The 22,169-nt window shown below is 39.2% G+C and overlaps 2 protein-coding genes across 4 annotated transcripts in view; both read right to left on the minus strand.

The window, feature by feature from the left end:
• LOC131040009 (phytochrome-associated serine/threonine-protein phosphatase) overlaps positions 1–22,169 on the minus strand; it is a 69,473-nt gene that overhangs the window by 39,875 nt on the left and 7,429 nt on the right. The window contains exon 1 of one of the 3 annotated variants that reach the window (XM_057972877.2): positions 4,460–4,569. The exons of the other annotated variants lie outside the window; for them this stretch is intronic. Coding sequence (XP_057828860.1) covers positions 4,460–4,492 — 33 coding nt within the window. The 5' untranslated portion in view covers positions 4,493–4,569. Of the gene's footprint in view, positions 1–4,459; positions 4,570–22,169 lie in introns of those variants that run through there. 3 annotated transcript variants of the gene reach the window in all.
• Positions 4,667–7,062, minus strand: LOC131857063 (uncharacterized). Its single transcript, XM_059209096.1, has 2 exons — positions 5,695–7,062; positions 4,667–5,325 (listed from the first exon to the last, which is right to left on the minus strand). The coding sequence occupies exons 1-2, from the start codon at positions 5,999–6,001 to the stop codon at positions 5,159–5,161; spliced, it is 474 nt and encodes a 157-aa protein (XP_059065079.1). The 5' UTR covers positions 6,002–7,062; the 3' UTR covers positions 4,667–5,158.

Below are 22,169 nucleotides of genomic sequence, written 5' to 3' on the forward strand. Positions count from 1 at the left end.
TCAGTTGTCCTAGTCTGCATCACATGGGCCCTTTGCCTGGTAACCCACTGAATTTGCCCATTCTTGCCAACATGTAGACAACATACGAGCTCATGTAGAAAGATTGAGATTGCTTTAAATCCCTCAATTGCTAGTCTAGGTTGTGGCTAATTATTCTTGCCCAGTCTACCACCTTTATGCCTTCCATTACTTCGCCAATGAAGTAAAACATCCAAGATTCAACAAGATTCAAATATGTAAGCCTGAGGACATCCCATGAACCGGCTCATCATCAGCACAAGATCAGCATATTCCTGCTTGAAATCCATGCTGGCAATCTGCTTGGGTAACTTTGAAATATGAGGCTTTGGCTTCTGCATCCACACCTTATTGATTATTCGAGCACATCTCTCAAAGCCAGAATCATAAATCAACGTTGCTCTTTCCTTGGTCTTATATGTCATGGACTGAAATGTAGGAATTCCAAAAGTCTCCTCAATTGCTTCAACTATAAGATTGGCCAAGAGTTTGCCATCGAGTGCTAGAATCGCCCTTCTTTCAATGTTGTAATGCTTCGCACATTCCAAAATCAACTTCGGGCATTGGATGGTAGGAGGGAAGCCGACAGCTGCTACAATTCCACTTTTGACTATTTTACTAGCAATGGTTGATGGAGGACACTCGTTTGTTCCAAATGCTCTCTTTTTGAACTCTCCCAACTTGAAAGTTCCCAAGTTGGTATCGCTGACTTCTCTCCATTTTGAAATGATTTTTGTCTTCGGGAGAAATCCTCTTTGTTTGTTGTTGATAAGTGCCTGCTAGGAAGTATTTGCCACCTTGCTGGATTCCGCCATTCCTGCAAAATAAATTAATTAACATTAAATTCCTAATAAGAGAATTCTAGAAATCCATCAAGGGAAGAATCCCGTGCTATCAAATTCCAAACTTCGAATAAATAAAAACCTCCAAAATAAGAACTTCTAGAAAATGATAAAAAAACTTCACTCTAACTTTCTTCACTTTGATCTTGCTTCCAATTCTTCAAAAAACGTTGTGAAGAATGAATTTCCAAATCTTTGCTTAAATAGCAATCATCCACTAAGTTGCTAAGTTGGCGAGGGGATAAATTTAGCAGTTGCATTAATTATTTTCAATCATGCGTCATGTTTCCTTAGACGACTTGCCATTCTAGTGGACCCCACCATTATCTTTGAGTTCAAAAATAGGAACTTCTATAATTTTCCAAGTTGTGCTTCATTAATATGGAATATTCTTTTTACATGTCGCCAACTCATCCTTTACAAGATTCTTTCTATCCTGGGCATACAAGGAAGATTTTGGAAGTTTTTCTTGCCTTGGAGAAATTTTAATAATCTTTTCCATTTTTAAGGAATTCTTGAACGCCTGTTAATCTTGGAGAGAGAAAATTTTCCCTAGTGGAATTTTGCCTTGAAGGAATCTTTTAGATGCGCGTGTATACTCTATCCTAAAGGGATATTTTTCAAACAACCAACCATTTTTTTCATGCCCAAGGAATTTCATTCTGTCTGGAGTCTGGAGGAGAGAAATTCTCAACACTTAGCCAATTTTTCTTGTTCTGGAGCTTTGCCAACTTGGGCGTATTTTGGCCCTGAGGAAAGAATTTTGCTGAGGAGGAAAAATCCTCCATGATATGGAATCCACACTCTCTCCTCTATCCTGGGTGCAAATGAGGGGTAGTGGAGGAATTTCCTTGGATTCCTCCTTCACTTGATTTTGGTGCCCATACACTGTCCTTGAGCGCCATTTAGAGGAGGTGGAGGAATTTCTTCCCCAAGGAATAATCCTCCTTGACTTGGTTCTTGCGCCCTGGAGCCTAACTTGGGTGCATTTCTGGGGGGGTGAAGGAATTCCTTGGAGAGGAAAATTCCTCCTTAACATGGTTTTGGCACCCTAGAGTCCTCCTTGAGCGCATTTTTCCTATGAGGAAGGAATTTTTTGAAAGTTGAACATTCCTCCTTGACCTTGGTTTTGTTAATTTTAAGTAATCAAATGTTAAACAAACCAATTGACTATAATCAGACCGTGAATAAACAGTAATAGTAATAGAACACAAGACACCAATACCCTGGGAAGACCTCCCTCTTGGAGGTGAAAAACCCAGCCTTAAATTATGATATGTATTATCTCAATGATAGGCAATTACAACATAGCAGACTTATCTCTGATTGCTGTCCAAACAGCAAGTTGGCAAGATGATAAAGGATGCAGCCCTAATCAGCAGTAGATGACCAAAGGAGCAGATCAACAGAAGATGACTACAATAGGCTTGAGCAGAATCGCAAAAGATCTTGACAACTTCGCACAACAATGTCCTTGACTGAGTTTGCACAAGTGAAGAGTTTGCTAAAGAGCAGATCCCATTGCTAGTAAGTATGGTTGCATGAATGACTTCATCTTGAAATTGATTATATATCATCCTTTTGGTGGTAGACATCCTTAAGTCAGCTTGCAACATTATTTAATTAATCATACATTCTTCTCACGTTAGGTATTTGGGTCCATCCCAATAGCCTTTCACGTTACATTTAAGCCTAGCTCAAATCATAGTTAATTGTTTCCCCACATTACATTTGGGTCCAGCCTAGTAACAAATAAATTGAGCATTGATTGAGATAATACATATAACTTTTGATTGTCATTTGACAACATCGAAAATTCGATAATCAGATATCCAAACTTAGCTAACATTTTCAACACTCCCTCTTAGCTAGGGAGGATAATTGCCACATGTCATGATCCATTCATGACTTTCATCTTGCATTGCCCGCAAGAGTGAATGTATAAGCTTCATAGAGTATACCTACAGTAAAACACATAAATATCATGAACTCATTTCATGATGTCCATCTTACATTGCCCGCAGAGGATGGACCCACCTTGCATTGCCCATAGAGGGTGAAAGAGGTCTTACACCTCATCCTTCTCCCAGAGAAGGACACACTGTCACCTTGCATTGCCCGCAGAGGGTGGAAGATGCAAACTGAATTGCATCACTAAGATTGAGACTCCCTCTCAATCAATGTTGTGTTCTCCACCATTCCAAGCTTCTCTCTGAAGTACTCAAACTTCACCCGAGCTAGAGGATTGGTGAGAACATCAGAAACCTGTTCATCAGTGCTGATATATTTCAGTTGAATAGCACCTCTTTGTGCCATATCACGAATATAGTGATAATGAGTTTCCACATGTTTTGACCTATCATGAAACATGGGATTGTTAGACATTTTAATACAACTCTGATTATCACAATAAATAACAGTGGATTCCCAAGGTTGTCCAAACAACCTAGCAAGAAACTTGCGAAGCCAAACTGCTTCTCTAGTTGCCACACTTGAGGCAATGTATTCAGCTTATGCAATACTTAATGCAACTGAGGACTGTTTCCTACTGGCCCAAGAGATCATAGCGGAACCCAAGCTGAAACAGATTCATGAAGTGTTTTTCCTATCAGATACACTTCCAGACCAGTCAAAATCAGAGTAGCCTTCCAAGTTGATTGTTGTGTTGATTGGATACTTCAGCCCATAGCCAATTGTTCCACGCAAGTATCTCAGGATGTGCTTGGTTGCCACCAAGTAAACATGCTTTGGCTGGTTCATGAATTGGCTAAGTGCACTCACTGCATAGCAAATATCTGGTCTAGTGTTGACTAGATACATCAAGGATCCAATCAATTGCCTGTACTCTGAGGGATCTGCAAAATCAGAGTTAGCTGCAGAAATACTCAACTTCTTCAAGTTAGTTTCCATAGGAGTAGACATAGGTTTACAATCCATCATACCAAATCTTTTCAATATATCAATAATATATTTACCTTGACTTAGAATAATTTCATTAGATTTTTGCCACACTTCTAACCCTCGAAAGTAATGCATTAGACCTAGATCCTTCATTTCAAATTCAAAAGCTAATTCTTTCTTACACCTAATGATGAGACTATCTTCACCAGTTAGAAATAAATCATCAACATATAAAACCAGAATTAGCATTTCACCATTAAATACTTTAAAGTAAATGTTAGGGTCAGCATCATTCTTATAAAATCCTAAACTAACTAAGTACTTATCAATTCTTTCATACCAAGCTCTAGGAGCTTGCTTGAGGCCATAGAGAGCTTTCTTCAATCTGCACACATGAGTCTCTCTATTATGAATCTCATAACCTTCAAGTTGTTCAATATAGACTTCTTCCTCAATAACACCATTAAGGAAGGCAGTCTTTACATCCATTTGATGTAGTTTCCAACTTTTGGCTGCAGCAATAGCTATGATAGTTCTAATAGAAGTATATTTAGCAACAGAAGCAAATGTTTCTTCATAATCTATGCCTTCTTTTTGAAAAAAACCACATACTACAAATCTAGCTTTATATTTCTCTATACTACCATCAGCAGCATGTTTAATTTTAAAAAACCATCTGGAAGAAACAACAGACTTACCTTTAGGTCTAGGCACAACATCCCAAACATCATTCTTGATGATGGATTGATACTCTTCGTCCATAGCTAACTTCCCTGCTTGTTGGTTCATAGCTTCTTCTATGCTGGATGGTTCAGCCTCAATGATGTTGCACATCATTGCAACATAGTTAAGGAGCTTCCGAGGTCTCTTACTTTATCTAAAAGTGCCACTAGGAGCTGCAAATTTTTTGCATCTTGAATTGTGCTTCTAACCCAAAGGGGTCTTTTCTTGCTAGCTGCAATATCTCTAAGTCCATCAGTTGGAACTAGAGGCTTAGGAGGATCATTATGCTCAATAGGTTCAGGAGGCACAATAGTCTCCCTCTGAATCTCAGGGTTAGTATCAATATCCATATCTTGATAATCATTAACTTCTTTATCATTATCAATAAGAGAACCTTTAGATTTCTTGAAAGCAATATTTTCTTCAAAGGTGACATCTCTACTTACCTCAATGTACCTTTGACCAGGAATGTAGATGCGAAATGCCTTGGAAGATTCACTATATCCAACAAGGATACCCTTCTTCCTAGAAGGCTCTAACTTAGTCCTCTTTTCCTTTGGCACATGAACATAGACAGGACTTCCAAAGATCCTTAGGTGGCTGATATCTGGTTTGACTCCTGTGAAAGTTTCCTCGGGAGTTATGTTCTTCAGGATACGGTGAGGACATCTATTCTAAATGTACACAGTAGTCTTGGATGTTTCAGCCCATAAGAAGATCTGCAAGTCTTGATCGTGAATCATAGCTTTAGCAGCTTCAACGATGGTTCTATTCTTTCGTTCAGCTACACCATTCTGCTGAGGATTGTAGGGAACGCAGAACTCCCTCTTAATTCCTGTTTCTGCACAAAAGTCATTGAAGCTACTTGAGGTGTATTCAACTCCATTGTCAGATCTTAACACTTTAATCCTTTTACCAGACATATTTTCAGCTAGAGCTTTAAATTCTTTAAACCTACTTAACACTTCATCAGATTCTTTAGATTTTAGAAAGTAAATCCAAGTCTTTCTAGAAAAATCATCTATAAATGTAACATAGTATAGAAATCTGCTAGGTGAAGTAACAAACATAGGTCCACATAGATCAGAATGAAAAAGTGCTAGTTTTTCTTTAGCTCTACTTTCACTTTTATGAAATGGACTTTTAGTGTTCTTACCTAATGCACAACCTTTGCAAGCATCATCATGAGAATGATTAAGTTTAGGCATACCTTTAACCATCCTTTCAAGTGAAGGAAGTGCCTGATAGTGAAGATGACCGAGCCTTCTATGCCATAGCTCACTAGATTCAGGAGCTTCATGAATGAGTGCTCGAATGGGGTTAGCTAAAAGCTTATACAAACTATCATATCTATTTCCAATAGCACGAACAGATTTAATACCAAATTTCGTAGGCCATGCAAGTACTTTACCCTCAGAAAATGTTATTTGATAACCTTTATCTTCTAGGGCAGAAATAGAAATTAAATTCCTCTTAATTCCAGGGACAAATAAAATATTACTAAGATGCAAGGACATACCAGATTCAAAATTAAATAAGTACTACCAAAGCCTCTTACCGAATATTGTGCATCATCACCAATTACCACAAGAAGATTGGACTCTTTCTCCATCAAGTCTGAGAGATGCTCTCGATATCCCGTGATGTGTCTAGATGCACCACTGTCGATCAACCAAGTGTTGCTATCAGTTGGCACATTGCTGGACAAAGCAGAAATGAAGAGAGAGTCTTCATTATCCTCTGAGTTTGTAACTTCATTCAGGTTGGCCTCCCCTTGCATGGGCGAATTCTGACATTCTTTGGCATAATGTCCAAACTTGTCACATCTGAAGCAACGGACATGTGAAAGATCCCTTGGCTTCTTCCTTGAATCAAAAGCTAGAGGTCTAAAGTCTCTATCTCTTTTGAAGTTGTTCTTCTTCCAATGGCCTCCCTTCCTTCTAACATGTTGAGATGCAAGCACATGTTGATCTCCTCCATGAGAGCCTTTATGCATTTCTCTGGCAGCTAGGCGAGACTCCTCTTGAATGCAATCTGACCGGAGGCGATCGAAGGAAGATAATTCAGCTCTTCCACTTATGCTTTGAATCAAGGAATCCCAAGAGTCAAGAAGACCATTCAACGCAATCATGACAATATCCTTGTCCACAACCTCGTTTCCAATGGCGCTGAGTTGGTCCTTCAATTCTGAAATCTTCATGCAAAAGGACATGATTGAATCTCCTTTGCACATTCTGACTTGAAGAAGTTGTTGCCTCAGTGTGAGTGTCCGGCTGATGTTGTTGATCTCATATATCCCTTCTAGGTGTTTGAACATCTCTCGGGCTGTCTTCAATTTGGAGATGACTGGAACAAGATGATCCTTCACGGAATCAATAAGGAACTTCTTTGCTTTGAGGGCATTCTTCTTGAATTGCTTTAGCTCTTCCGGATCCAAAGGTTCAGTCAGATCCGTATCTTCCACAAACTGTAATAGCTCTAATTCTTCAAGAGCAAGGAGGACACGAACCTTCCATGATGTGAAATTTAGGGCACCTCCAAGTCTATCCTCTACTTTCAGACATCTAACCATCTTGCAAAACTAAAACAGCAAACTGAAAGTGAAAAGCAACTAATAATCTAATTATTTGAATGAACCTAAAGCTCTGATACCATGTTAATTTTAAGTACTCAGATGTTAAACAAACCAATTGACTATAATCAGACTATGAATAAACAGTAACAATAATAAAACACAAAACACCAATACCCTGGGAAAACCTCCCTCTTGGAGATGAAAAACCCAGCCTTAAATTATGATATGTATTATCTCAATGATAGGCAATTACAACATAGCAGACTTATCTCTGATTGCTGTCCAAACAGCAAGTTGGCAAGATGATAAAGGATGCAGCCCTAATCAGCAGTAGATGACCAAAGGAGCAGATCAGCAGAAGATGACTACAATAGGCTAGAGCAGAATTGCAAAAGATCTTGACAACTTCGCACAACAATGTCCTTGACTGAGTTTGCACAAGTGAAGAGTTCGCTAAAGAGCAGATCGCATTGCTAGTAAGTATGATTGCGTGAATGACTTCATCTTGAAGTTGATTATATATCATCCTTTTGGCGGTAGACATCCTTAAGTCGGCTTGCAACATTATTTAATTAATCACACATTCTTCTTCACGTTAGGTATTTGGGTCCAGCCCAATGGCCTTTCACGTTACATTTAAGCCTAGCTCAAATCATAGTTAATTGTTTCCCCACGTTACATTTGGGTCCAGCCCAATAACAAATAAATTGAGCATTGATTGAGATAATACATATAACTTTTGATTGTCATTTGACAACATCAAAAATTCGATTATCAGATATCCGAACTTAGCTAACATTTTCAACAGGTTTTGCACCCTCTCTCTGTCCTCTCTCTTTGTCCTTAGGCGCCAATTTGAGGAGGTGGAGGAATTTTGAGAATTTTGGAAAATCCTCCGTGCTAGGTGAAATGCGCCCACCTTCCTGTCTTGATCGCCATTTTGTGGTAGAGGAGGAATTTTGAGTGAAAGATGAATTCTTCCATGCCTTAGAATAGATTTTCATGGGTTTGCCATTTCAAGAAAGAATTCCAAGACTTAGCCACAAATTTTATCGTCCACCAACTTTTTCAACTTTTCCGGATTTAGAACTTGGATTTTCAAGAATGTTCTGCCATCAGTGTCCTGTCAATTGCTAGAGATAGACTTGCCAAAAATACACTTACTAAAAATAGTAAGTTCTTCCAAACATCAAATTAGGGCAAACTAGGGCACGGGGACACTAAAAATAGTAAGTTTGTTTAAATGCAAAATTAGGCCAAACCAGGATGCAGTGAAACTTACTAAAAATAGTAAGTCCTCAAAATTTGCTCAAATTTCATTGGTAGCTTCCTTGAAGGGTTCTCACTTCATTGCTTCATTCAAATTTCTCAAAACCCTAAGCTATTGACCTCAATTCTAAGTCTGAAGGGTAAAAACCCTAAAATAGACAATACAAGCTCCAGAATTAGCCAAATTCACTCAAAAGACTTGCAGACAACCAAAATTTGCCAAAACACTTGGGGACTCGGGGAGATCGAAGAAATTGTTGCCAAACAACCCAAAAAGCCACAACCAAAAGACCAAGTGGGCCAAAGTGTAGGGGGTCCTCTTGTGACCATTTCACACATCGCCCCATTAGAATGGGGACCCCCTCTTGTTCGCTTTTGTTTTGCTTGTTCTTTTCTCTGTTTTTAGGGTTTTTGAGTGAGTGAGTTGTCTGCCTGGGCTAGGGCTAAACCTTAGGGGTTTCTTTCGGGTGTTATTCAAGCTGAGTCCAGTCAAATTTTGAAGGTTATTAAGTGTCCTCCCAAAGAGTTGAGACGATTGAAGTAAGGTAAGCCTTTCAGGGGAGTCAAGTAGGTCTTAGGTTAGGTCTAATCAAGGTTTTTTTAGGGTAAAAATCCAAATTTTGACTAAGTGTTAGCATTTTGAAGGTGAAATTGTGTGTTCTTGCCTAGGTAAGTTTTGATTAAATTTTGGAAGTAAGATGATGCCTGAAATAGAGAAATCGCTCCTGACCCTTGCTGAGGGCACAGGGCGAAATTTATCCTGAGTGCAATTTCTTCTTTTTGATAGGCTTGCTAACTGGTTCCTGACCTTGAAAATGACCTGACTCTGCCTTGTGAAGTGATTGGAGACTTAAATTTTGAATAGTTTAGCCAAAAAGGGCAAAATCGCTTCTGACCCTTGCTGGGGGTCCAGGGCGAAAATGTTATTTGAGGCATATTTGTCACTGACTTTTCTAATTTGTTTTGTGCAGGGTCTCCAGGAGGGATGATTGGACGTAGTTTGATGCTTTTGAGGATTTGAAGGCATATAAAATGATGAATTTTGAAGGTTAAGGGAAAAATCGCTCCTGACCCTCTCTGGAGGCCCAGGGCGAAATTTTGATTTCCCTCATCTTGCAGTGAAAAGGAACCAAGTGTTGGACATGAATGGAAAGTGAATAACTTTCTCCACCTGCCTGAAGCAGTTTTAACTCGAGATGATAAAGGATTTTGTTGGAATCATCAAAATCGCTCCTGACCCTCTCTGAAGGTCCAGGGCGAAAAAATTTATTAGTCATTCCTGACCTTGTTTGGTCAAATTGAGATATCAAAGGCGTGGTGGAGGACGAAATGAGCATGATGAAGCATCCAGACTTGATCGAAGATAATGAAATGATGGAGTTTTGCCCAAGAAGGGTAATTTCGCTCCTGACCCTCTCTCAAGGTCCAGAGCGAAATTCTTTATATGCACATTTTTTAGACCTTTCTTGGACTTGAACTTCTTCATAGTGTGAAACAAGATGAAATCTTCCCTAGCAAAGACATTTCATGGTGAAAAGTAAAGTATTTTGGTCTAGAAGGCAAAATTCGCTCCTGACCCTCTCTGAAGGTCCAGAGCGAAATTTTCAAAAGGCACATTTCTTGCTAGATCAAAGTGATTTTTTATGATTGGAATAGATAAAGGCAAGTGTGTTTTACCCATTGAATGTAATTTGGACGATCAACAAGGAGGCAATCAAGCCAGGTTTGAAAAATCGCTCCTGACCCTCTCTAGGGGTCCAGGGCGAAAAACCTAATATCCAGCCTTTTCCTCCAAAATTAAATGAAGCTAAGCCTGGACACAAGTTTGAAACGATGTTTGAAATGCCTTGAGGTGGAATTGAGATGCTAAGATTGCAAATGTTGAGGACAATAAAGAAAATCGCTGCTGACCCTCTCCAAGGGTCCAGGGCAAAATTTCCAAGTATGCCCACTTTCCTTGCATTTCGAGATGATATTTTTGTTTCCGAGACTCAAAAGGGAGTGGAGAATGATGTTCTACGCCTTAAGAGTAATTTGAAGTTGGAATGATCAAGAATTTGTGCAAAAGACTCAAATTCGCTCCTGACCCTCACTGAAGGTCCAGGGCGATTTTTACAAAACCAACAACTTCCCTTCAAGATTACGCTAAGGCAAGGTTGTGCAAAGGTGGAAAAGGTCTTCTAAAGCATGGTGAACAAAGATTTGACTTTAAAACTTGATAATCCTAGGCTAAAATACAAAAGTCGCGCCTGACCCTCACTGGAGGCCTAGGGCGAAAATCTTTGAAGTCCTTATTTTTGCATTGCAAAAGCAAATCAAGCATGCATGGAACGAGTGAAGGAGATCATCGCTTATCCCACAAGGAGAGTTGGCAATTAAAGGATGAAGGATTGAGAGCAAAAGTGAAAAATCGCTCCTGACCCTTGCCAAGGGTCCAGGGCGAAAAAGTCCTAATAGTACTTTCCTCCTAGAGATCAAATGAAATCAAATTCAAAACTCCAATTAGAAATGCCATTTAAATGCCTAGATGAAGTTTTGGACAAGAAAAATGAGGAATGCAAGAGCAAAATTGAAAGTTCGCTCCTGACCCTTGCTAAGGGTCCAGGGCGAAGTTAATAGCATTCTTTATTTTTACCATATTTGAGCATTAATATCCTCCAAACTGTATTAAATGCCAAAATTGCTAACTTCGAAGCATTTGAAAAAATTAAATTAAATTGGCATTTAATAAAGGACATATTGACATTTAATAAATTAATTTTGAGCCTTAAAAAATCGAACTTTTATTGTTAAGGCATTTAAAATTAATTTTTATGAAATTAAAATTAAATATGGAGCGCTTAAGGTCTTATTTTTATTTATTTTATCAAGTCGGCCCCTCCTTTTTGCTATTTTTTAACCTCTTTTTGCCAAGTCGGCCTAGAGGGAGCAAAGGGGTGGGCGCTCTATATATTGGAGGTGTTTTTTCATCATTCAAATCATTCACTCATTGCTTCAAGTGCGAATTTGGAGAGCAAGAAGGAGGTGCGAAATCTGGTCTATTTGGAGCGAATTTATTTCAAGTGTTGGAGACTAGAAGGAAGTGGAATTGATTCTTGTGAAGACTAAAGGAGGCGCATTTTATTCAAGGGAGAGCTTTGATCTACATTTTGCCTAGCAAAATTCACCTATTTTTTGCATCATTTCTTAGAGTTAGTACTCAAGAGGAGGTATGGCGAAATCACCTAACACCATTGTTGAAGATTTGAATTTTTAACTTTGTTTTGAAAATTCTAAGTTTGGCTTAGTTAATTAGGAAATGATAACTCAAGATTTATCATGAAGTTTCCTAATTAAAATCCTAAATCTTCCTTTCTACTCTATATTTCTACGCTTCAAGGTATATTACTAATTGTGAAATGTTGTGTAGGTGTCAAGATGGCGACTCCAAAGGCAGGAGCATCTACTAGTCGCCCGGCTCTCATGAAGGAAGATCAAAAGAATGAAGAATTGGAGACCAGGATCGTGTCCAAATGGAGCAATATCGGAGATACCAACTTGGGAATCTTCAGTATGAAGAAGTTTCGAGAGGTCCCCTACATTGGCAAGCCATCACCTGTCGCGAAGAGAATAATTGAAAGTGGCATCATCAAGGCGGTCGGTTTCCCTCCAGCAGTCCAGTGTCATGAGCTGATGATCGAGTGTGCCCGCCATTATGACTCACAATCAAGATCGATCGTATCCAAGGAAGGAAACACTTTGGCTTACCTTTCAGAGGAGGCTATAAGTGAGGCTCTCCATCTTCCAGAGCATAAAGATATGATTTACAAAAGTTTAGAAGGAGCCAAGTCAATGTATGAGGATGATCCCGACACTTGCCTGAATCTCATCAATAAGAATTGGTTGCTCAAAAGTCGTCCTCGCCTGAGCAAGACTCCTAACACACCACATAGGATCGACTTCCACGAGGAGTACAGAGATTTGATAACTTTGTTCAATCGAGTTACAGGGGCTCCCCAAGCCTTCTACTTCAAAAAGTGGATGTTCCACTTCATCCAAGTGATAGTCCAAGGAAAAGGAACGATTCATTGGGCTAGAATTATTAGCCATTGTCTAGATGTGCAGTTGAGAAGGCCAAGACTTACTAAATCATTCCACATGAGCTCATATGTCATGTATGCCTTGATCAGGAGTTTCGAATATGCAGGGCTACCTCACAGAGGAGTGATCGGAAGAGGACCCGGAGAAGTGAGAGTTTGTGACTCTTATGTTCATTTGCATCATCCTCCCAGAGGTGACTACAAGTTAGTCAATGACACCTTCACGATGAACATCACTAGGATATTGCAAGGTGGGATTCATAATAGACTATCTCTGGATGCACAAGAACTTGTGAAGAAGTATGGTGCATGGTTCATCCAGTTTCAAAAGTTTACATATATCAGAATTCATGGGTGTCCTTCACCTCCCTACATGTTGCCGAGGTATCCGACAGACAGGATAGTGCTACTTGAGGTGACTAGACAGTTGGCAGCTTATGCAAAGGCATTCAGACACAAGCATGGAAATGGAATTCCCGTGCCCATCATATTGGGGAATTCAGTTGAGGTATGTCCTAATACTCAGGCCTTGGAGGATGCAGAGAAGGAATTGGCCTTATATTCATTCACATTCTTTGCCTCGAGGGAGAATTTTGATCCTCATGGTTATATGGAGGAGACAGTTGGTAAGAAGTACAAACACGAATTTCAGGTAGAGGACTTTTGGATGAATCTCTCAAGTGATTTAGAGGTTAAAAGAAAGATGCATTCCAGGCTACCCTTAGATCTTATCAGGAAATGCAAAGTTTATAGGGTAGCAAATCAGGCACAGGATAGCGGTAGACATCTCCAGTCATCTTATGACAGAGAAGACAAAGCAATGAAGATAGATTGGAATGAACCTGAGGTTTTGGACTTGAGAGCTTTGATGGCTCCAGTTTTGTCATGTACTCGCAGATGGGTGGATGTACAACATCAGAAGCTAAGAGAGCAGAGCATACCAATGACTTTTACTTTGGAGGAAAGACCAGAAGAAGGAGGAGCAAGCGTAAGTGAAGATAATTCTCATCCTAGAGGCGCAAAGAGGAAAGAAAGACCTGAGAAAAGAGAACCCTCCAAGAAGAAGCAAGAGGCCAATCGAGATCGCTCATCAGGCACATCTTCTCGACATGGAAAGAAGGCAAGTCAAGCTTAAGGACAAGAGAAGACCGTGCCTGAGGTTGATGAATCTATGGAGTCCATGGTACAGAATGATAAGCCTGAAAAGGGGCAGACACCTCAGCATTCATCAAGTCAATCTCCCCAAGTTGATGAGCTACCTGAAGGGAAGAATGATGATGAAGCGACATCTCCTCTCCGAGAAGATGAACCATTGCCTAAAGAAATACAAGAGAGACGAGATCTGCCATTCCAGATTGGTTAAAGGAGAGACTGACGAGGGTGATTGTGGTTGAAGATGAAGATGCTGTAATTGACTTAGAGAGCCTTATAGGAAATTCTCAAGAAGTAACGGAGAAGAAGGCCACCAAGATGTCCAAGGTGATCAGAGATGAGACAGGATCCAGGAAATTGCAGATAGCTACACCAGTAGTGGACAAATGTGAAGGTGAAATCCTTGCAGATGAGTATGATGTAGAAACATTTGAGCTTGGTCCGCTCACTACTGAACAGGCACTGGATGAGGCAACCGATTCATTTGAAGCACTTAAAGACAAGCTTAAAGAAGAAATGGAAAAGAATAGAAAGCTTGAGAGAGAAGTCGGTGCATGGAGAGGCTACTTTACCCATCTCAATCAGCCCTTGGGACGTCAGGATCCGGCAGTATCTCCTATGCAAGCACTTCCCCTCGAATCAGTTGGCGAGGCAGAAAGAGTCAAGAGCTTGGTTCAGCTTATGAGCTCTTGGATTGACAAATCCCACATGGTAGCTGTTGAATTTACAACAAGAATGATGAAAACAATCCACCGAGCTATCCAGGTCCTTGAGATCGTCCACAATCTAATGATAACTGTAGCCGCTTTCGCTCACACTAGAGATGTTATCATTCTTGTTCTCCAAGTAATCAGGCAAACACCAAGGAAGATCCTAGCACAAGAAAAGATAATGGATGGAGGAGCTCATAACCTACTTCAGTGGTCAACTCTACTCCAGATGAAAGAGGTTCTCTTCGAGGACATCAGCACCAAATGCAATCAAGTTGAGGGCGTCATCCATCCAATTCAGGATAAGGTGTTTGAAGTGTTATGTACCATTCTCGGCAGGAGGATCGAAGTTGAGACGGATGTGAACCTCCAAGAGTTGGATGAGAGAGTCAAGATCATCTTTTGCAAAGATGAGAATGTCATCACAGATGAGCAACGGGATCTAATGTTCACTACTATGCTCCTGATTGAGAAGATCAAGGAACTCGAACCTGGATGGGAAGCTGCTCTTCTCACTGCCTTTGATCAGGTTATCCACTTGGAGGAACGCATGAGGAATCTTCCCGAGATTCCTATTGCTGAAATTGAAGGAATTGTGTCCAAATTCGTTGCATATGCTAGGAAAGAACATTGGAAAGGGAATAAGGTTCTAGAAGAAAGGTTGTTATAAAATGATGTGGCATCTTAATTATCATTGGTCTATGTTCCCTCGACTTTTGTGCCAATTAAATATTTGGCTATGCATTTAATAATGTTCATCTAAAAAGGGAACTTTTGTAACAAACCCTAATTAGGGTTTAGGTGTCAGAATCTCAGCCGTCGATCTTCTTTTGATCTAGGCCGTTCATTGTAATTGAGGATGCTATATATACCCTCACTCATTTTCATTTTGTCATTAGGAATTAGATGTGAAGGAGATAGATAATAGGTAGAGCTTTGGAGAGAAGAAAGTTATTTTGTAGCAAGATTGAGTAGTGAAGAAAGAATTTCGAACAATTGTTGTCTATTTTGGCTTTGAGATCAATAAAATATTGAGGTTATGGTGTTTTATTGCAATTCTTGTGGCTATTTTCATGGTTGTTTACTTTCTTGAATCATTCTCAGTCGAAGTAGTATTTAAGTTCGAAGGACTAAGTGTTGCGCTTGATCTTTGGTGAGATTCACGTTCCAAACCACAAGCTTCTTACTGATTGTAAGGACGCCTTGTGTGGTCAACTGGAGATATTGAGATTGTTTGAACCTTCAATCATTATTGAAATATTGATATGTATATTTATGGTAGTATATATAATTCTTGATGATTTGAAAATCACTAATCACCTTAGAAGATCGCATCAATTTCAATGGAGTTGTAATTCCTTGGCAATATTGAAATTGGTAGAATCTTACCAAGTCTAGCCTACATTGAGTCATTCTTAGGATTAGATTAGTATCCATCTTTTGAAACCCTATCTTTTGCTATTTTTTGAGAACCTGTTAGCTTTAGGAAAATCCTGTTCCTGCAGATCGAAAACGTAAGGCCCCTTGAAGAAACAGCATTCACAACTACCACAGAGAGCTTATCCACACGTAGAGATCCTACAACGAAGAACCTTGAAGTCACCCTGATTGATCCTTTTTCGCAATATCTTCAGCATTCAGAGGCTTTACTCAAGAGAGGATAAGGTACCCTTGGGTATTTTATTCTGTGTTTGATAGTGTACAAAAAACACGTCAACAGGTCCCCATTTGGAATGGGGTGATGTGTGATTAGGTCACAACAAGATGGACCTAAGGGTACCACATGGTTGGATGGCATTGCAAACCACCATTGGGGACCAATGGACTTGGATTGTGATTGGCTGAGAGTGATATACCACCATCCTCAACACTTGTTCCTTCTCATTTTATCTTCCTTGTAGGATTGTAATAATATGTATATCATATCAAGTATTGTAAGCATTGATTATATATGTATTGAACACTCCAAGAAAAGATGGATGTATTTGTAACATATTGTATTGGTATCGGTATCCTTACATGCTATGGTGTTGAAGTCGAGCATGACCTATGCTCTTGTATGTTCTTCATTTCTTCATGCTTCATGGATATGTTGTAGTTACACTTCTATTGGTGCTCTAAAATGAACGTAGAAGTGATTGGTGTAGTGGTGGAGGTTGATTTGATCATCTCCAATTGTGGTCATGAGATCTTGACCAGTCTAGTGTGGTTTAGAGCATTTCAAAGCCATTTTGGGCTCAACCAGGACTACCCATGGGGTGTCTCAACCTTGTTTCTTGGTGGATTAGGCATCCCTGAGTATTGTGAAATCAGTTTTGGGAAGTTATGGGTGCAATGAGTATGTTTTGAGTTCACCCGATCCCCGACTAGTCTTGTAGGTGTCACCCGGTGACTTGATGGCATCGTTCTTGACTCATTTTCTCACCTTTTTGCCCAATTCTCTCAATTCAAGGATCATATGGGTATTTTGACTTCACCTAGGGGTTTTAGGTGTTTGGCACATCAAACTGTCCAACCAAAAGCTCACTGGTCCAGACAAACACGTGTCTTAGAGGACGAAAATGTAGGTCCACCAGTCCCAGGGGCACCAACGTGTCTCAAGGACACTAGCACATCTCAGGGACACCAATGCGAGTGGAGGACACTAGCACACCACATGAGTGTCCACCTAGCATGCAAATGTCCTCTTAGGTGGCTTGGGTCAGGTCCGCAAGCCTATGTTCATGCATTCAGTCTAGGAATGAATCTAAGAGCTAGGGATGTCAAATTGACCCTGTTTCGGATGCATTACGGAAGTAGCGATGTCAAGGAACCCTCAGAGGTGGTTTGAGTAGGTTTTGAGTTGGTTTGGATGGTGTTGGGGGCGTCCATTTGTGACTAGGGTTTTCTCGAAGCTCATCCGTCACACCTAGGACCTAGTGGTTGGTCCTGTTCGCCGTTTCGAGTTTTGCAACTTTGGGGGTGGTCTTGTGTGGTCCTAATCACCTCTTGGACACTTCCTAAGGTTAGGGAGACCTATTCCCATGTTCATTTGGAGTTTCCAGGTGTTTAGTCTTTTGCATGTGCATTGTTGATTATCGATAGTTTGATCTAATCTTGATCTTTGAGCGTGATACTCGTATATGTTATGCAAGATGACACTTAATTGCTTCAAAAAAAATATTTCCATGCATTATATGTGTATTTTGCTCATATCATCTATGGTTCCTTGGTGGGGCGTTACATGATGATTCACCTTTGTCAGAAGCTTTACCAGTAGAGTAGGAATTCTTGCCTCCACTCTAGTTTGTGGTCTACTCATATAGTGCAAAATTTATTTATATTTTTGTTGACCAAAACTTGACCAAACGATTTAAGAAAAATTCAGCCCCAAAATTAAAGTTTCAACAATATGCCCCTAATAATTTTTTCCAATCATTCCAAAAATGTTTAAAAGTCTGAAAATTTCCATGAATTGCAGCCTATAGAGAAAATTTATTAGGAGACCTAAAATTGAAAAAACTACAAACAATTTTAGGTGCCTTCAAATCAAGACTATTAGTGGAACGATGTGCCCTTGTTCGACCAACTAGAATTTAAGAAAAAATCACTGATTTGCAGCCCTAGCAATGAATTTGTGGAAACCCTAATTTTGCAATAACTTCTTGAATTCTGCTCCAGATAACCTCAAATCTAGCTTCAATATGGCCTTGAAATAACCTTTAAAAATCAACAAAAAATTCACCAAAATTAGCGAGGAACTTGCCAAAATGACCTCCAAAATCCAAAAAAAAAAGCACTTTGTTTATTGCCTTCACAGTGCCCATATATCCTTTGATACCAGTTGTAATGAAACAACTTGCACAATCGATGAATATAATAGGAAATATGCTGCAAATACTTGACAATAATAAGCCAGTTTGAGGAACACAATTCACAATATGATGATACTAAATTAACCACTATCTCCTATATATACTCCACAAATGCCTTGGATGTCACCCAAACTGACTTAGGTACCTAAATATAATTCCTAAGACGACCTAATCATCTAAATAAGAATATAATAATGATCACATAAATTAATTAATGGTGAAAGTAGCCACAAGTCGACTACTCATAACCCTATGCACACTATAGGATTAAAGGCATGGCATTTGAGCTTTACACTTATGTCTAAACCTTCAATTTTGCTATTTTTTCATTTTTAATTTTCATTATTAAAAAGAAATTTGATAATTCAACCAATATAGCATGTCTAATTTGTCTTGGATACATATTTGGTAAATTCAGTAGTTATACAAATACAACAACACTTTGAATAATATTTAACCTCTATATTATAGGAAGAATCCTTTAACATTTCCTAAATACATTCTCTCAACACCCCCAAACAACCCTCCCACTAACATTCCTAAATCTTGGGGTTGAAAACTAAAATGTTTTCTAATTTGTAAATGATTCCATCATACCGGTGATCTTCCATCAGATGCTATGGATGAGTCAAAATCATGCAAAAAAACAGAAAAATTGAAATGATTAAAAAATATGTACAAGAATCATACATATAAACATCAAATGGTTTGCATACAACCAAAGTCAAAACTCACTCAAGACTGAAGAGCTAGCTACCTAAAGAAGTCTTGAAAAAGGTGAAGTTGACTTATCTGATATCTTGAAAAAGAAGGCATAGCTTCAAAAAAATTATCAAAGCATGTAGAAGAAATGTATTTGGTCAGATAGAAAATGCATATAACAAGAAGGGTTGATAGATTGAGATAAGCTAAATGTTAAGAATGTAACACTCGACATCTAAGTGATCATCTTACCAACATATGATATTAAACTTATGGTAATATAAGTGATCAAAGGAACAAAAATTGGCATTAGAGAGTTAAGTCATGAGGGGTGATTAAAACTTAAGACATACCATTTACATATTATAAGAACCAGACTGTAAGGTGGGTGCATTCACAATAAGATACCAAGCAAAGAAAACTTAAAAAATATTATCTTATTCAACACACAGACAAACCAATCTGACTTATACAAGGCATCTGTACTCACCAGCCAATCCCTGGATATGGGTTAGGGAAAGTAACCAATTAAAGATGATTTTTCACACAAATCAATGACCACTATAAGTTTCAGGTGATGCCTCTTTAGTTAATCAATGCTCGGGTTTCTTTTCACAATGGGTCATATATTCCATTCTTATTGAGGAAATTCATTCATATTTTGTCAGTGGCAATCTAATTTACTAAGAGTCCATGGAAAAGCACTATATGAGAATTGTTTCAGAACCAATTTGTAGTTAAACTTTCTGAGTGAAGAGTCAATGTGTTATTTTGCAAAAACTAAGCTTCCGTACTGTTGATGTGTCTTTTATACACGACCAAACACAGAATAAAATACCTAAAGGTACCTTATCCTCTCTTGAACAAAGTTTCCCGACTGCTGAAGATCTTGCCGAAGGATCAGTCGGAGTAACTCCAAGGTTCTGATATGTAGGTTCTCTATGTGTGGATAAGCTCTTTGCGGTACGATGTGATTTTGCTGGAATCACAAGGGGACTTACTCTCGACGACCTGAACGTCTGATTTGCTTTGGATATTACTGGAACATGGAATTTCACCGGCCCTTGATTTTGAAAAAAGGAAAAAAGGATAAGGGTTGGAACGGGATCTATTCCTAACACTAAGAACGTAAGAGCAATGAATGACCTTTGATGAAATTCTAACTAAGTCTTGCTTTGACATCCTAGGATCATCTCCACAAGATTAGTGCGATCTTCTGAGGAAAGCTTTATGATGTTTAGATCACCGCTACAAGCATGGACACCGTCAGGTTGATGCATATCAATGAAGAAGCGATAATTGAAGTTAAGCTTAAGCTAAATGATTCCAGTTGACTACGCAAGGAAAGTCTGCAATCAACAAACCACTAGTAGTATGGATATACGAATTTCACCGTTGATCATACAAATTTCTTCCATTCACCTAATAACATGAAATTAAATTTGAGAAGTATAGAGACCATGCAAATTGTTGGATCAACCCATAGAATTCACCATTTCTTCAATGAAATTTACAAGTCTTTTGCAACAATGTCTTGGCAACAATCTTTGCCTTCTCTTTCTACTCTACTCTAAAATGCTATCTACTATTGAGCTACTAATTATTGACTATCTCTCTAACTATTTTCTATTCTCTGACTATTAACCATTAACTAACTATTAACTATTAACCCTTACAAATGAGGAGCTAGGGCTTTATATAGAGAACCCTTTACAAACAAACGGCTCTGATTGTCTTAGAATCAATGGCTAGGATTACAAGATAGAAACCCTAATTAGGGTTTGTTACAACAAACTTCCTCTAGCCAATGAGAAAATTACATTCCAAGAGTGAGGACCAATAGGAAGCATGGGTAGGTACATTGAAGTTTGTGCCACCTCCGATAGATTAGATACATTGAATCTGGTCCTACTGAGGTAGACCAATCCGACCAGAGGAATGATGACTGGGATGCCACCTTGTCTAACGCTTGTGACTTGGTTGATCCTCCTCTGTCTCTGACATGATAAATGATGTACTTCCTTTACTCCCATGCTTGATGAGGTTTCCTTATTGTCAAGTCTTCTTGCTCCGGTAGCATATCTCGCCTTGAAGTGCTGGCAAAGCCTTTCTTTGTCATCTTGTGGTTCCTTAGTGTGGCGAAATGAAGGTTTTGGAGATGGCTGGAAACTTCTTGAACACCTGAAGTCTTCCAACGCTTCAAAACACCTTGAGTCCACCTTTATGCCTTAGGAATGTCCTTGATGATGATGGACTGGAATAGGTCATCCTTGTCCTGGCTTGGTCTCCTCCTATCTGCAAAATAAATCAAAGGATGATTAAGTACATATGACATATTCATTTCAACATAGCATTTTTCACCTTAAATCATTAATGAGAAGACATCAAAATGGAATTTCACTCAATATCTTCTCCAGGGACAGGCCCTATTAGAATTTCGCTTTGGACCCTTTGGAAGGGTCAGGAGCGAAATTTACATTTTAGCTTAAATTGCATCATTTCTTCACTCCAAAATGCCTCCAAGACAAGCATATGCTAGCTTTCTCTTTCTAAAGCCTAGGAATCCACAACTTGGCCTTCATCATGAGCAAATTAGGTGAAGTTGAGAATTTTGCTCTGGACCCTTTGGAAGGGTCAAGAGCGAAATTCTTGACTTGCTTGTTTTCCTTCACCTAAGTCTACTCTTTTCACTTTTCATACCTGGACTTCCACTTTTGAATCCCTCTCTCAACATGGCAAAACTTGCTTGACCCTCAAAATGGCTAGAAAGGAGAATTTCACTAAGAATCATGGCTAGGGACAAGACCTATTTAGGATTTTCGCCCTGGACCCTTTGGAAGGGTCAGGAGCGAAATCCTAGTTTAAGCTCAAAATCTTGATCATTAGTGGCCACAATCAATTCAAAGGCATGCCTAGGGGTCCTTCCAAGCTCAATCTACCTTGATCCACACTTAGCTTGACACAAAAATGGAAGGAAAAGAGGGATTTTGGGAATTTTGCTCTGGACCCTTTGGAAGGGTCAAGAGCGAAATTCTAGTTTTGAGCACATTTCTTCATTTTTTCAACCCCAATCCACCTCAAAAGGCAAGGACACATCAACTCACTTCCATCCACGCCATAAAAACCAAGGATTTGACCTTCTCCAAGGGAAACATAGGTGTTTGCAACAATTTCGCTCTAGACCCTTTGGAAGGGTCAGGAGCAAAATTCAAGATTTAGGCTTGATTCTTCATTCCCTTCGCCCTCATTCACTTCCTAAGGCAAAAACATGTTGATTTACTTCCAAATACGCCCAAGGGACTAAGATCTTGGTCCAAACAAGGAAGAAATGGGTGTCTTCTAGG

Source organism: Cryptomeria japonica, chromosome 7 (assembly GCF_030272615.1).
Source record: "Cryptomeria japonica chromosome 7, Sugi_1.0, whole genome shotgun sequence".
NCBI lineage: Eukaryota > Viridiplantae > Streptophyta > Pinopsida > Cupressales > Cupressaceae > Cryptomeria > Cryptomeria japonica.